This window comes from Triturus cristatus, chromosome 7, assembly GCF_964204655.1.
Source record: "Triturus cristatus chromosome 7, aTriCri1.1, whole genome shotgun sequence".
NCBI lineage: Eukaryota > Metazoa > Chordata > Amphibia > Caudata > Salamandridae > Triturus > Triturus cristatus.
Window position 1 is genome coordinate 273,269,503 of NC_140590.1, and position 14,584 is coordinate 273,284,086.

At 45.0% G+C, this 14,584-nt stretch overlaps 1 protein-coding gene across 2 annotated transcripts in view; it reads right to left on the minus strand.

The window, feature by feature from the left end:
• POLD1 (DNA polymerase delta 1, catalytic subunit) overlaps positions 1-14,584 on the minus strand; it is a 509,877-nt gene that overhangs the window by 461,240 nt on the left and 34,053 nt on the right. For both annotated transcript variants that reach the window (XM_085616214.1, XM_085616215.1), the window contains exon 3: positions 4,565-4,678. In XM_085616214.1, coding sequence (XP_085472340.1) covers positions 4,565-4,678 — 114 coding nt within the window. The remainder of the gene's footprint in view (positions 1-4,564; positions 4,679-14,584) is intronic.

Below are 14,584 nucleotides of genomic sequence, written 5' to 3' on the forward strand. Positions count from 1 at the left end.
ATATCTCGCTTCGCCACTGCCACCGCTGTCCTGAGGAAACGCTTGTCAGCCAGAGAGCCGTCCAGGCCATCGAACACGCCTAGCAATCAGGCGCTAAGGGTCGTGGGGAATGGTCCATCCTAGGGTCTGTGAGAGCTCCAATTCCACACCCGCCCAGAATGGAGCATGGGCAGGGCACTGCCACACCATATGATAGAAATCCGCGGGGGCATGGTTGCAACGCACGCAGGTCGGGGAAGGGCGCAGTTGGGCTTTGTATAGGCGCTCTGGGGTGAGATAAGCCCAGTGTAAATAGTAAAGTTGGACTAAACGCAGCTTGGATGAGGTTGTCAGGGTCTATGGGGCCATGAGGGCGTCCCTCCAATTCGCCTCATCCAGGGGGCCGAGCCAACCCTCCCAACGGGCTCGCAGCGCGTCTAAGGTTGCAGGGGTATTGTTCACGAGGAAGCGGTAAAACTGAGAGACCCCGCTCCTACCCAGATTCCCCATCATCACCTGGGCCTCAAGGGGACTAAACTCTGGAAGGGAGGTGGGAGAGGATAGGTGCACCCCCAGGGCATGCCTAAGTTGCAGATATTTGTAAAACTGGGAGGGGTGGAGAGAGTAGCGCTGTTGCAGGTCTGCAAAAGTTCTGATATGGTCCCCCACCCAAACATCCCCAAGAAGCGAGATCCCTATGTGATCCCACCGATGTAAGTCCCGGAGGGATGAGGTCTCCTGCAGCCATGTGCCACACCACAGGGGGGTCTGCCTCGTAAGTTTCCGATCCCACCTCGTGTGGCGCAAGGTAGTGCGCCAAGCCAGGAGGACCGACCGAGTGACGCGGGGCAGGTCTCGCGGCACGGGGGTTCCATACAAGTAAGCCTGAAGCCACGGGAAGTCCATTGCCTGAAGTTCCACGCCACCCGTGAACCAGTCATGGACCACCATACATTTCGTGGCAAGGTAATAGAGATGAAGGTTGGTGACTCCCATACCTCCGTGGTAAGGAGGTATGCGGCAATGTGCCAGGGACATCCGCGATCTCCCGCTCCCCATAAAAAACGGGTAAAAACACCAAACTCGCGAAACCAGGTCGACGGGAGGTGAAAGAAAATATTCTGCAGAATGTACAAGAACCGGGGAAGGACCATTCTTTTGAAAAGGGCACTTCTGCCAAGGAGGTTGAGAGGAAGAGATTGCCATTTCCTAAGGTCCGCCCTGGCCCTGGTGATTAGGGGTATGATGTTCAAGGCCCACTCAAGCTCTGGGAGCAGGGCAAACCAAATCCCCAGGTACTTGAAGGATTGCCTGCGCAAGGGGATGGTTGTCTGCCAGTCAAAACAGGCACGGGACGGGTGGAGTGGAACCAGGGTGGACTTCGCTGGGTTGAGACGAAGGCCCGAGACCCGTTCGAAAGCAAAGAGAACCTCCAAACAGCACGGGCCTGAGGTCTCTGGGTCCGCCAGAAAGAGGAGGACGTCATCAGCGTATAGGGCGATCTTATCAACCCGCAGTAGGTCCCACGTCCAGCCCCGGATGTTGGAATCTTGGCGAATAAGGGAGGCCAGGGGCTCCATCGCCAGCGTAAATAAGAGTGGTGAGAGCGGACAACCCTGGCGAGTGCCCCTTTGGAAATGCTTCCGACAGTACACCGTTGACCAGGACCCTCGCTTTAGGGCAGGAGTATAGAACGTGAGTGAGGCGCCAGAAAGGCAAGCCGAACCCCATCCCCTCCAGCACCTCATCTAAATAGGCCCAATCCACCGTATCAAAGGCTTTCACAAAATCGATTAAAAGCAGAGCCAAATACGGAGTGAGATGGTGGCGATGCGCAAGTGCGAGTTGGAGGCGGCGAATACAGTGCCGCGTACCCCGGGCAGGCATGAAGCAGCATTGATCCAAGTGGACCAAATCACGTGAGAGGGCGGAGGCGTTGGACTAAAACTGTAGCGAAGATTTTCACCTCGGTGTTAATGAGGGAAATAGGGCGATAGTCCGCACAGTCAATGAAGGGGGGCTGTGTCTTCAGAAGCACCACAATAGTGGCCACGTCCGTTTTGGGGGGAAAGGACCCTTTGTCTACCACGTGGCGAAACAGTTCTACCAAGTTCGGGACCAGCAACTCGAGATAAGTCGCATAGAATTCTTGCGGGTAACCGTCCGGTCCTGGCGTCTTACCGGAGTGTAGGTGAGAGATGGCCTCGTGAACGTCATCCGCAGTAATGGGGAGATCCAGTGTCTCCGAAATCGTTTGGGGAAAACACTGCAGGTGGGTCCCCGTCTCCGCCAACAATGCAGTTAGTGAGGCCTCTGGGGGACGGGCCGTATAGAGATTGGCATAGTACTCTGCAAAGTCTTGGGCGATAGCCCGGGAGGTGCAATGGTGGGCGCCGTTCCCGTCGCGGACCTCGGGAATGATGCGAGCTGCCTTGGGATAGGAAATGAGGTTATGGAGCAATTTGCCGTTTTTATCTCCCCAGCCATGTAATCGGGCCACCGAAGAGCGCCACAGCATTTTAGTGGCCTCCAGGGAGACTTGGCAGATTTCTTCCTGAAGCAGTGCGAGCTGCCGGGCGGAATCATTACCCCCAGCAGACCACTGAGTCGACTCCAGCTGGGCAGCTTGAGCCTCCAACGCTGCAAGGTGGGCGACCTGAGCCGTGCGCTTCGCGTGCACCAAGCCCCTGGCCACCCCCCGTATGGTGGCCTTACCGGTCTCCCACAGAGTACCCGGCGAAGAGACCGACCCTGTGTTGAGCACGAAGTAGTTCTTCAGTTATCGGCCAAGTGATTCAACAAAATCCTCATCCTGCAAAAAACAGGCATTCATTCTCCAAGTCGTACGAACACCAGCGGGGGCGTTCCCAAGCCGGAGGGAGACAGGGGAGTGATCCGAGATGCCCCTAGGCAGAATAGTGGCCCCGGATACCAATGAGCAATCAAGGGCAGGCATCAGAAGCAGGTCAATACGAAAGTGAATGTGGTGGGCCGCAGAAGTGTGGGTGTACTGCTGTCTGCGGGGATTCCACACCCTCCACACGTCACAGAGACCCAGGGCGGAGGACCAATCAGAAAGGCGCTTAGCAGAGGCAAGGCGGGGTGCAGAGGGAACACCTGTCGCGTCATGGAAGGGGTGCAAAACAGAATTAAAGTCTCCTCCGATGGCCGTCAGGCCCTGGGGAAGGGTGGAGAGCAGGAGCATGAGTCGCCGGAGTGCATCGGGCATGGTGGCGTGGGAAACGTAGAGAGATACAAGATTAAGAGGGTGCCCCTCAACCCGGGACAAACTAAAGGGGAGACCCTTACGGCCACCCCCCAGGAGCCCCGAGTAAAGCCCGAGTGCCAGACCCTGTTGAACCCATAGCGTGCAAGAAAAGCGCACTGGGTGCCTAAGAGGTGCGTTTCCTGTAAAAAGAGGATGTCGGGAGCGTGACGTTGGGTGCTGCGGAGAACTGCTGTTCGCTTGATATGGTCTAGTAGGCCATTAACATTCTACGATATAATGTGGAGGGGTCTATGTAGAGTGGACATCATATAGGTGGGTATTGTGTGTGGAGCGCTAATACAACTATACCTGGGTCCCAGGGGAGGCCACCCCCTGCCGGAGCATTGGGATACAGTGCACGTGATATGCGAATCGCCGTGTCATAAGCTGTGGCGCGTGTACAGTGATGGATGCCAATTAAAACAAAAAACAGCGGCCCGTAGGCGGCCAAAAATAACAAACCATCGGGAGACAACGGTCTGCCCGCCCTCCCTCTCCCCCCAACACCCCCAACCTACACTTCGGAATGTGAAGCATCTGTCGCCCTGAAAAGAAACAAGAAACCAGAAACGCAGCTGAACCGGGAAGCTAATCGAAAACGGTTAGCAAAACATGAGCCTGGCATTGATGGACCCCTCCATGTAGACGGATAAAGAATCGTTAACAGCTAGAAGAAGAAAGAGCAAGTAAACAAGAAGACCAAGGACTACAATGAAGTCAGAGTGTTCAGGTAATACGAGTGGTCGAACTTGGTCTGGTGGTGGCGGACCCCTACATGTGTATGGACCTGGAAAGGGGAACGCCACCGCAGGGGCTGCTAATAGAGCAGCGTACGAACGTCTTGCAACAGCCACTTAAGGTCAGTTCTCCCCATCGTCCCCAGTCTCTCGGAGCGCAGGACTTCACGACAAGTCTGAGTCAGAAGTGGTCTGGCGCATAGATGAATTACATTGTTAGTCGAGTTCACAGCAAATTCAAGGCTCCTATGAAGTCTGAAAACCTTTCTATTGTTGTTCAATAGAGAAGAAAGGTTGTCCATGAACCTTTACATGCCACATTTTTCCTCTCCACAACAGCTGTACAAGTGAGGAGGAGCATACGGGAAAAAACCTACTAGTTATTTTAGTATTTCTAAAGCAGAGCATTTCTAGCCCCTATTGGACTCCTGTAATTCATCTTCGTGGCCCAGGAACGTTGGTTGTTTTCCTTTGGTTAGCCAGACACACTTGAGTAGGAAGAAAGGAGAACATCAAAGTATCCTAGAAATCTCGACTTTTTTTCCTCTTTCACCTTCTATAGGAGGTAGAATACACTCACCAACATAGTAATCCAGCTCCACTTGCTGGAAGCAGAGGGTATCTATTCGAGGGTCAAGTTTAGGAGGTGCTGGTCTCAGCCACTTTGGGTTCATTGGCATGGAAACAAGCTTACCTGCAGTAAGAGGGGAAAAAAAGAATAAATACAGTGCAAATAAACAGATCACTCTCACACTATTCTACATATATTAATACCTATGTAAGACTTCTTCCTCCCTCTGTCAACTATTTCCCACCTGCCCGTTTCAATTGCACAGCCCAGATGTCTTTCAAAATCACCATAATTCTAAAAGCCGCTCCAACACACATACTCTGAAACCATCTACAATGAACACTTCACTGATCTACAAGCCCAATTTACTCCCTTAATCTCTCCAGCACAATTCCCTAAAGCTCAATTCATAAATCTACACACCTAAAAGGACATTTCTACAAAGCACTCCTTGAAAATCATTGACACACACTTCTGTGAGCACAGCTTCAATGCATGTCCTGAAAGGCTGCCAACTCACAACTGCTCAAGCAGACCATAAAGGCATCTGTGAAGTGCATGTGTCTGATCATACTACCATAATTCGTCCTTTAAACACATCCCTCACTATCATCTCGAGTATAATAATCGGATTCAGTTTCTTCCCAAAAGATAGAATGACTTAAGCACATCTGAAGAAGAAATCAGTACTATTTGCGGTAAAACATTACTATCAAAACTAATCTCTGGAAGAGCAGTCAGCTAAGTCAAACGTGAAAGAAACTTCTAAACCTACTTTGACAAGAGACGACCAATAAAATAAACACTGGGAAGAAGTCAGCAACCAAAACATTCTCAACAAGAAAATAAAAAAAAAGAAAATGAGCAAAAACCAACCATGCTATGTTACACGACTAACACCTAACCTGCCCATGGAGCTACAAGCAAATTCAGCCTTGATAAGAGGCTATCAAGAAAACCTCTCTTGGTAACTATCTTCTACATATACATGGATGGCTGGTATCTCAAATGCTTTACAAAGGTTACCACATGACAAATGGCTAGCAATAAAATAAACCTTCAGGTCGCAAAATAAAAACTGTGAGTCTAGGAGCTAAAGGCAGCACTCGTCTATTCAGGCTTATGTCAGCAGAAGCTACTTTAGTTTAACAAGATGCTTGTTTGTATACATGGTTATCTGTCAAAAAATTAGGCTTCTACAAATAAATATTGCCTATATAATAAACCGTCTGGCTTTCGGTGTTGGGAATCTGTCGGAATCGACACGGTGGGGACAGTTATGCATGGTCGGAACCTCAAGTCCTTCCAAGAGCTCCAGACCGAATACACTATGCCCCGCACAAAATTCTATAGATGTCTCCAAATTCGACATGCCTTCTCCCCGTGTCTACTACAACAAACAGGCATACCCAACTTTAACCCCATAGAGGCAAAGGTTTTTATGGGCGAGTTGGGAGATCATAAAATAACTAAAATCTACCGGACACTCATTAATAATACACCTACAACATTGCATAAAACTAGAGAGGCGTGGCAGCAGGACCTGGGCCCCTTGGATGAGGATGATTGGGTGGAGGCATTGAATTCTCCACGTGGCGATTGTAACCCGCCGGCGTCTCATCCAATTCAAATATTTACATCGGGCCTACTACACTAGCCAAAGACTGGTGCGTGCCGGCCTGATCACATCGCCACACTGCCTGCGATGTGGGATAGAGGAAGGTACCTTGCTACACACGGTGTCGGAGTGTACGGCACTGCTGAGGTTTTGGAGAGGAGTGACTACATGTTTGTCAGAGGTTCTGGGGTGGGATATCCCGCTTTCTCCAAGACTAGTTATATTACACATCACTGAGGGCCTTGGTGGTAATAGATATAAACATCACCTGTTATTCCTTGGCCTTACTTTGGCAAATAGAGATATCGCTAGGGCATGCAACGATGAATCCCCGCCACTAGTGGCGGTGTGGAAGAAGGGATTGGAGTTTGCTATGAGCCTGGAAATCCCGGTATTTAAGGCGAGGGAATATCCTCAGAAACATTTTATAATTTGGAAATGGTGGGCAGATTATGGACGGTTGTACTTGGAACCTGCTCCACCCGTCCCTGCTTTTGAAGATTAGCTAAAATTACTGTAATAGGTCAGGACTCAAACGATACAGATGTTTGCCCTTACTGTGAATGGCTTAGACTCTCACGTATAAGATGTATTCGTTTCTTCAGATATGTGGCACTAGTTTTTCTTTTTATAAAAAGTTGTTTAGCAAGACATTTACTTTATAAAAAATACTACAATATTAATGGAAATGTTGAGATCACTACCTGTGTACATGTATATGTATCACTGGTGTCCCTGGGGGCATCAGACCTATACCGGCTGTGTAATAATGAAAGAGGTCTCGTAGACAGGCCGCTTAGAACAAGTCGTAGGTTTATTCAACAAGTTATAAAGGTCATATAAAAGCTCATTAGATCTCTTGTAGAGCCTCTGTTAAGTCCCCATGAGAGCCCCACCAGGAGCAGCCTCCCTGCTGCTCAGCCCCATCTCTTCCAACTGCCAACTCCCCAGTCCCTCACACCCAACATTCTAAGTGACATCACTCATGGCTGAGCAGCAAGGGACAGAATAGTAATAAGGAAGATGCACACAACACAACAGGTTATAACACATCTCCCTTCCTTACAAAAACAAAGCATAAAGATACAAATGCATAAAATCAAGATAACACCAAAATACCATTGCATACATTAACAGAAAATTCATTATGCAAGTAAACATACAACAGAACAGAAAATACTTGCAAGAAAATCCATAACAAACCCCATCCCCCTACCTAGGGAAATAATTAGATGGCAAACACCACCAACCAACGAACAGCAATGGGGTAAACACACCACCCCATAGGGGAAAACACCTCCCATAAACAGGCTGTCAACAATAAAATTATGTTATGAAAAAATAAATCTCCCTTCTAGATGACACCAGTGCTCTGACAATCACTAGAAAGAAAAAGTTCTTAACATATGTATGGTTTTAAATAAATGAATGTTGGATTTGTGTGATCTGTCCTAATTTTGGCCTCAGATTTAGACACTATAAACACCCAAAAACTGCCAAATTTACTGACGTGCTATTCTATTCAGATAAATGTTTTTCTAGTTTATTTTTTTAATCAGGTTCAAATACGTTTGAAATATTTACAACAGATGTAATGAGAAGGGCAACATTTACACAGTGGGATCACCAAAAAAAACGAAGAGCTTAGATTATGACCATCTGCTATGTTATAACATATTCTACATCAGAAAGTCGAACTCAAAAGGCTTTTTAAATATAATTTGCCACCTCATCTAATTTAGTGATCAGCACCCAACAAAACCACCATTTGCCATTAAGTAAGGCAAAAATCTTAATTCAAAATAGATCAAATTTATCCTGTGACTCAGATACAAGGATACAATCCAAAAACGTGCACACTGTTGTGATGTGTGGGCCTTCCTGATAATACAAACATGCTGCATACAAACTATGCCTGATTACATGCCACCATGAGAGCACTAACTCATCAGACAAAGAGAGAGGCGAGAGAGAAAGAGTGCGCATGAATCTAGTCCAAGCCAGAGCTGAGCAACTGTTTGAAAACTGTGTGTGAGCGTTGGTCAAGCACAGATCATCAAAGTCACCTTGGTACAAGCATATAGCTGGTCAAGCACAGATCATCAAAGTTACCTTGTTACAAGCATATAGCGGACATGTCAAGCTCCATAGGATGCTCGGAGATTAGGCCCAACCCAGAGGGCCTGCCCACAGGTTGTGTGCAACTGGTGAAGAAGTTGTTGCAGGACAAAAAATTCCTTCTTACAAAGGACAACTTAACTCTTGTTTCCAAGTCCTTAAACCCTACCCAGCATTTGAACCATATCTAAATAGTATTCACCCAGTAATAAAAAGAGCTATTTGCATCAGATTTTGCATAGGGAACTTTGCCACTGAAACTGTTTACCAGCAAGTGGTCCAATGGAGGGCTCACATCAGCTGCATGCAGTTGTGAGCCGGGGAGCTCTGTCATGCACATTATACTTTTATGCCAATTTACACTGCCGGCCAAAAGACTATCTTATCTTCACCCTCTTTTTATTAAGCATAACACTTGACTTTGTAAGGAAGCCCTAGGTTTATACACGTGCACGGACTCTGATGAAATCATGAATTTGGTCTCTGCTTATTAAACAGTGAAAGGTCACTACACCACTACATTCGACCAGTGACATCAACAAGGGTACTAAACTAGCAGTTACTATAGCTATAACATCTTCCTATAGCTACATCTGCACTTTCAGAATTCCTTGCACTGGCACTTTGCATGTAATTTTTGATGAGCACTTTATGGCTACAAAGGCGTACTTGGGCTCTATAATTGGTTGTAAGGGTGCAGGCATTTATTTGCTTATTAATGGCACTTACACGTTAAGGATTTCTCAGGTATGGTACAGATCTGAATTGCTTTCCTAGAAGTAGTTGTTTTAACACCAGTTAGTCAGATTGTTACCTCTAGATAGTAGTACCACTACAGGCATTTGACCAACAGTTAATATGCCCTTCCAATTAGTACCTTGAGCTTTATGAATTTCTTGCACTGACCCTTTAGGTAAACGTTCTCGTCCACTGCTGAATGGTAGCAAGGAGGACTTGCCTAATTAATTTTATTTAACAGCTATAAGGGAATGGACCTTATTTATTTGCTATTGGAATCTGCGCTCTATGGATATCAGGTACGGCATACACCAAGGATGCTTTTCCAGGAGTAATATGTTTTAGTATGGTTCACCATGTTCAAAGTGGGAGGCCGTTCATTACCTGGTATAAAGTACTATTATTAGGGGGTCCCACTAACAAGCCCGTATTGTGAAGAACACCTCTTATTTTTATATTTTGTAATTGCTGAGGTTTTAGGAACCAAGCGTTGTGTTAATCAGCTTTACTTTTTATAAACGATAATGTAGTAAGTTGTTTATGTTATTTTTATGAAGTTTAAAATTGGCATGTCGTCATGTTATTGCATGGCTTGCATTTCCAAGCTGAGACAATAAAATTAAAGATAAAGATGAATGAGAAGCAGAAACTAACTCCAGGGTTACCTCAATGGAACCCAAGGTGAAAGAATTACATAAAAGTGACAGACTTTCAGGAGTGGTTCCGCTGTTTGCAATATAAGGAGCAGGACTCTGAGGCTACTCCATAGGAAACCAAGTATGTATTATTAGCTTGTCTGAAAAGGTTGAAGGGCAAGCATAGAACTGTACTCCATAGCCTGGTTCTGAAAACACATTGCACCACAAGGTTTATCCACAATTTTCACAGTGGAGAAGGTCCATGGTCTGCCTCCTCTAAGAAAATGAACAAGGCCGGTGGTCACCAGACTGCAAAACTATAGAGATTCTGATTGCATATTAGCAGGCCAGACCAAACAGTCATTTTCAGGTAGGCAGCCATTTAGATGATTTGGGATGTATTTTAATGGTCTTTCCGTAACCTGGAAGTGGTTTTATTGATGTTTGTATGACTTCTATGGTTTTATGTATAAAACCGAATACAGTTTATTGATGATGATGAACTCAATAGAAGACTCAGAACAATGGATATCAAATAAATGTGAATCTTCCCTGCTAAACTCAAAGTGATAGCTGGAAGAAACACACACGTCTTCAATGAGCTGAATGTGAATTGTGACTGACAGACCAAATGGGCATTCAAGACAAGAAAGAACAGGAGTCACTGTGGGAAATCCAATGCAAGAGACAAAACAGAAGGGGACACACAAAGGGCTAAATCTATTTAAGACAGATACTGGCTAGGTGAACTGTTGCTGCCAAGTTGAACTGCTGCAGTGGCAAAGGTCAAAGAGTGGAGATCCCAGGATTCATCTAACTTGGGGGCAAATTCAAACATTATCACACTAAGGGCGGCATCAGATGAAGTTGAACCAGGGATTGGGAGACCAGAACCACATTAGGTAATGCCAAAGACAGCAGATAACATCATATGAACTGGTCCCTCTGAGGCGCCATTGGGGGGACCTTTTAAGGTGCTAAAATGTATGCCTGTGCACCAATCCCAAACCAATGACCGAGTCCTAGAGACATGGTTTGAGGTGATCTACTGAGATATGAAATACATCCAAGAGATACCAATCCCCTGAAAAAGGCCTAAGTTACAGGATCTAACTGCGTAATGGAAGGAATGGAGTTTGCATTACATCACAAAACATTAGGGGAGAGGCAATTGGACAACAGACATATGAATCACCATGCATTTCTCACGTATTACATGCATTGGTAATCCAATCTGATATGTTTGGAGAATTGATAATTCTACGTTGGAGTAGTTTTTGGTCAGGTCAGGGTGGGGGGGGGGGGGGGGTTGGGGTAGTTATGAAAGTATGATGCCAGTAGATTGGAGCAATACTTAATGTATACTAGCTGACAGTGGTTCTTAATGACTGTAAAATATCCATTGTTTAGAACAGGTATACTGCATGCAACCCTTCTGACCTTTAATTGTGGCCCCCTGGTGAACAGCAGCACTGGGCTGTTGTTCGCTTGGCAGAGCATGAACATTCAGGAAGCTGTGAAACAGACATACTTTATTTGCAGGTTAACTAAACTAAAGGTAAAGAAGCAAAGAATGTTCTCTAGACAACTTATATCTATCATGCATCTGCTTTGCGTCCCCCTACGCCCACCTTTCACCACCACGACCCTCCCCTGCTGGCATCAGTGAGGCCCTCAGGAGGCTACAGACAATACTTTGTGGCCCCCGGGGAAATGTTTGTGAGTACCCATGGTTTAGAACATCCTACAAGAGTGGTATATTAACACAATATGCAGTTCTCCCATGGAATATTAGTGTAATGGGCATCCCAAACAAAAGGCACTAGATATAAAGTAAGTTACCACAAGGTTGACATTGCTTTACTACAGGAGACACACTTTACTAAGGAAGAGGGAGCGAGACTCTGGAAACATGCATGGGTCAACTAGCGCACACTTCAGACTGCTCATATGCTAAGGAGATAAGGATGTAGATTATGCCAGGGCTGCCATATTTGATAACGGACGAACACATTGACCTGGAGGGCTCATATGTGATTATAGGGCGCCCCCTTTGATTGAGACCCATTGGTAGTAATCCATATGTATGGTGAAAATATTTTACAGGTTGAAGTCTTGGAAATATTTAATAACCAGTTCACAAATCTGGTAGGCACCCCGATAATTTGTGGAAGAGACCTTAATTCTGTTCCAGAAGTAGACCAATCATTTCCAACCTCAGCCCAAAACAACCATAAAGGTACCGTTAGCCAGATTATGTACAATCATTGCACAATTAGAACCTTCCAGACACCTAGAAGGACTTACATCCCCATAGACAAAGGATATTCTTACTCTCTAGTTCCTGACCTCAGTTCTTGACAGGACCTGTTCCCCTGTATTGTACACCTGACGTGAGCACGTAAAAACACTGAATATCTGAGCAGCTCACTTTCAGATCAAAATCTATTACTCCTGCACAATTTATGGGGCAAATGAGCGACATAAATCCCTCCCACTTGGAGGCATAGTTACTTCGACATGGAGTGTTCAGAGGTAATATAAAAGATTATGTTATCAAATATTTTATCTAAAATGCAAGGTCTGGAGAAAAATCATCACTAAAGAGGTATTTAAAGTGGTGATGCAGAGAATGTGACTCAATCAACATATGGTGTCAACACGATACTAAGTAGATATATTTTAGAAAACACCACGAAAAGACAGAAAGTAGTGGCCTAAACAAAAGCAAGCAAGAAATTATGTGGATGCAGTAGTGCACAACAGATATGTAAAAAGTAGACTGTCTTGGTTTGTTTTATTACTTAGAATATACAAGAAGACAACACTGTCAAGCTGATATGGTAGGCTGCCTGCAGTCATGGTTAATAAGGGATGAAGCGCAAGACTCGCCCATAGTAGCATTAATAGATATTGGGGCAATGTGGTATATTTACAAACTGTGATAAAAGATACGTTCTTGTAATATTAAAGTTATATGCCCGCACACTCTTGGTGGATCTAGCCCAAAACTGGATAGCTATGTCTACGTTATAGAAGATATTAAATATGAAGAAGTGGCGCAACAGCAGAGAGCGACAGACCGCTATGCATGGTGAAAGAGCAGTGCAGGCCTAAAATCTCGTGCTGATGAGAGAGAGGTGAAGAGTTCACTTGAAAACAGACTGCACTGCCTGCAAGGTCATAGTTAAAGGAAAACTTGTGTTTGGCAAGCTTGAAGGAATTTATAGCCTTAGCTCACAGGCATGTATTCTGTTGTCATAGTAAATTAGGAACGTGATTGAAGAACAAGAGCAGGAGACTGAATTAGCCAAAGGTACACAGAATCTAATAAAAGGTCTTGGGGCAGAATGATAAAGTACACAGGCAGATGCACATGCATTCAAGAGTAGAGAATAGTTAAGCTTGTTAAGCATTATTAGAACTGCAATAAAGGCTGCGTATAGAATTAGGTTAAAGTTTAGGGTCAGAGATGATTTGATGTTTTTCTACAACCAATATGTAACTACTAAGTAAGTCACTGCTTAATCTTCTGTAACAAGATTTGTCTGACTGTTAATAAAAGTAACTGCCTGCGAAGCACCAAAGTGAAACAGGCTGTTTACCTGTGTGAAGACAGTCACTGTCCCTGCTGCGACTGTAAATAGCGTTTTTTTACCTCGCAGGGCGGAGTCTGTCTTTTTCTTTATTTTTAAAGTTACCCTGCCACAGTTGGTGAGCCAGCATAGGAGTCCCTTTTGCCCTCACCGACTGCTGCCACCGGAGCACCGCCTACCCCCGCTGCATAGATCACTGCGCATCTTTGATGAGCTAAGCAGACACCGTGTACTCTGAACACGGAGATTTCAGTCTTTAAGGTGAGGACAATGCGGACTTCTTTCCATGTTTTTGTATACATAGTAGGACATGTCTCTTTGGCATTGGTAAACAGAGATGTAGATATACGGATTTAAGAGATAAAAAGTTATTGCATGCAAGATGGCGTACATGTGTTGCACAATATTAAGTTAAGGAGCTGCATAGTCTTTTAACATGTTTTTACCAAAATAAATTTAGAAGAGGTCAATACGGGTAATTCGAGGTTGGGTTACCAATATGTGTTCCAATATTTGACATAGCGGGAAGGCGGATATGGCAAAACGTTACGTTCAAGCACGATATTAACACTTGAATCACCGTCCTGGACTTATTGTCCAGAAGGCATTCTATGATCTATAAGACACATGGTTTGAAGGTTATCCTTTCTAAGCGTGGTGGGAAGTGGCCAATAGTTGCCGACTGCATTGACCATTTAAAGTTAGAATAATGGTGATTACCATTTTGAAGTAGTTGAAGTGTTCATTTTTTAATGGTGAATGCGTGAGTGCATGTGAATGGAAATGTGGCCACAGAGTGATGTTGACTTGATATTCTTGTTTATGAAGATTAGTGTACATTTTTTAAAGAATAACTAATACTGACCAGACAGATAAAGGGTAAATTATAAAAAAGTTTTTAAAAATGCAAAAAATTATGGAGACTTCTTAGAGCACATGCAAAAGACCTTTCCACAAGATCACAGAAAATTACAAAAATACTGTAGAGTGGTTGAAAGCCACTCAGAAACACCCATATCCCTGATATTTGATATTTGACGATTAAATACTATAGCATAGTGTTACGTATATGAATAGTAAATATGCCGAAGTCAAATTGCAGAAGCGAGAAGCCACCTTAACTTTATGGCGAGTCGTTTGTGAGCAGTTTAAGGACTCCTCAGAAGTTGATACACCCTAGTAACCTGTCCGCTTCCCTACCCCCATATGACCCTATGCGTACTTCTCCCATGGTACCTGGCATTTATCCACTGACACAGCTACAGGAAGCCGCAGTGGGATTTGAGAACCCTGAAGTTGAGACCCCTTCACAATCTCCAAA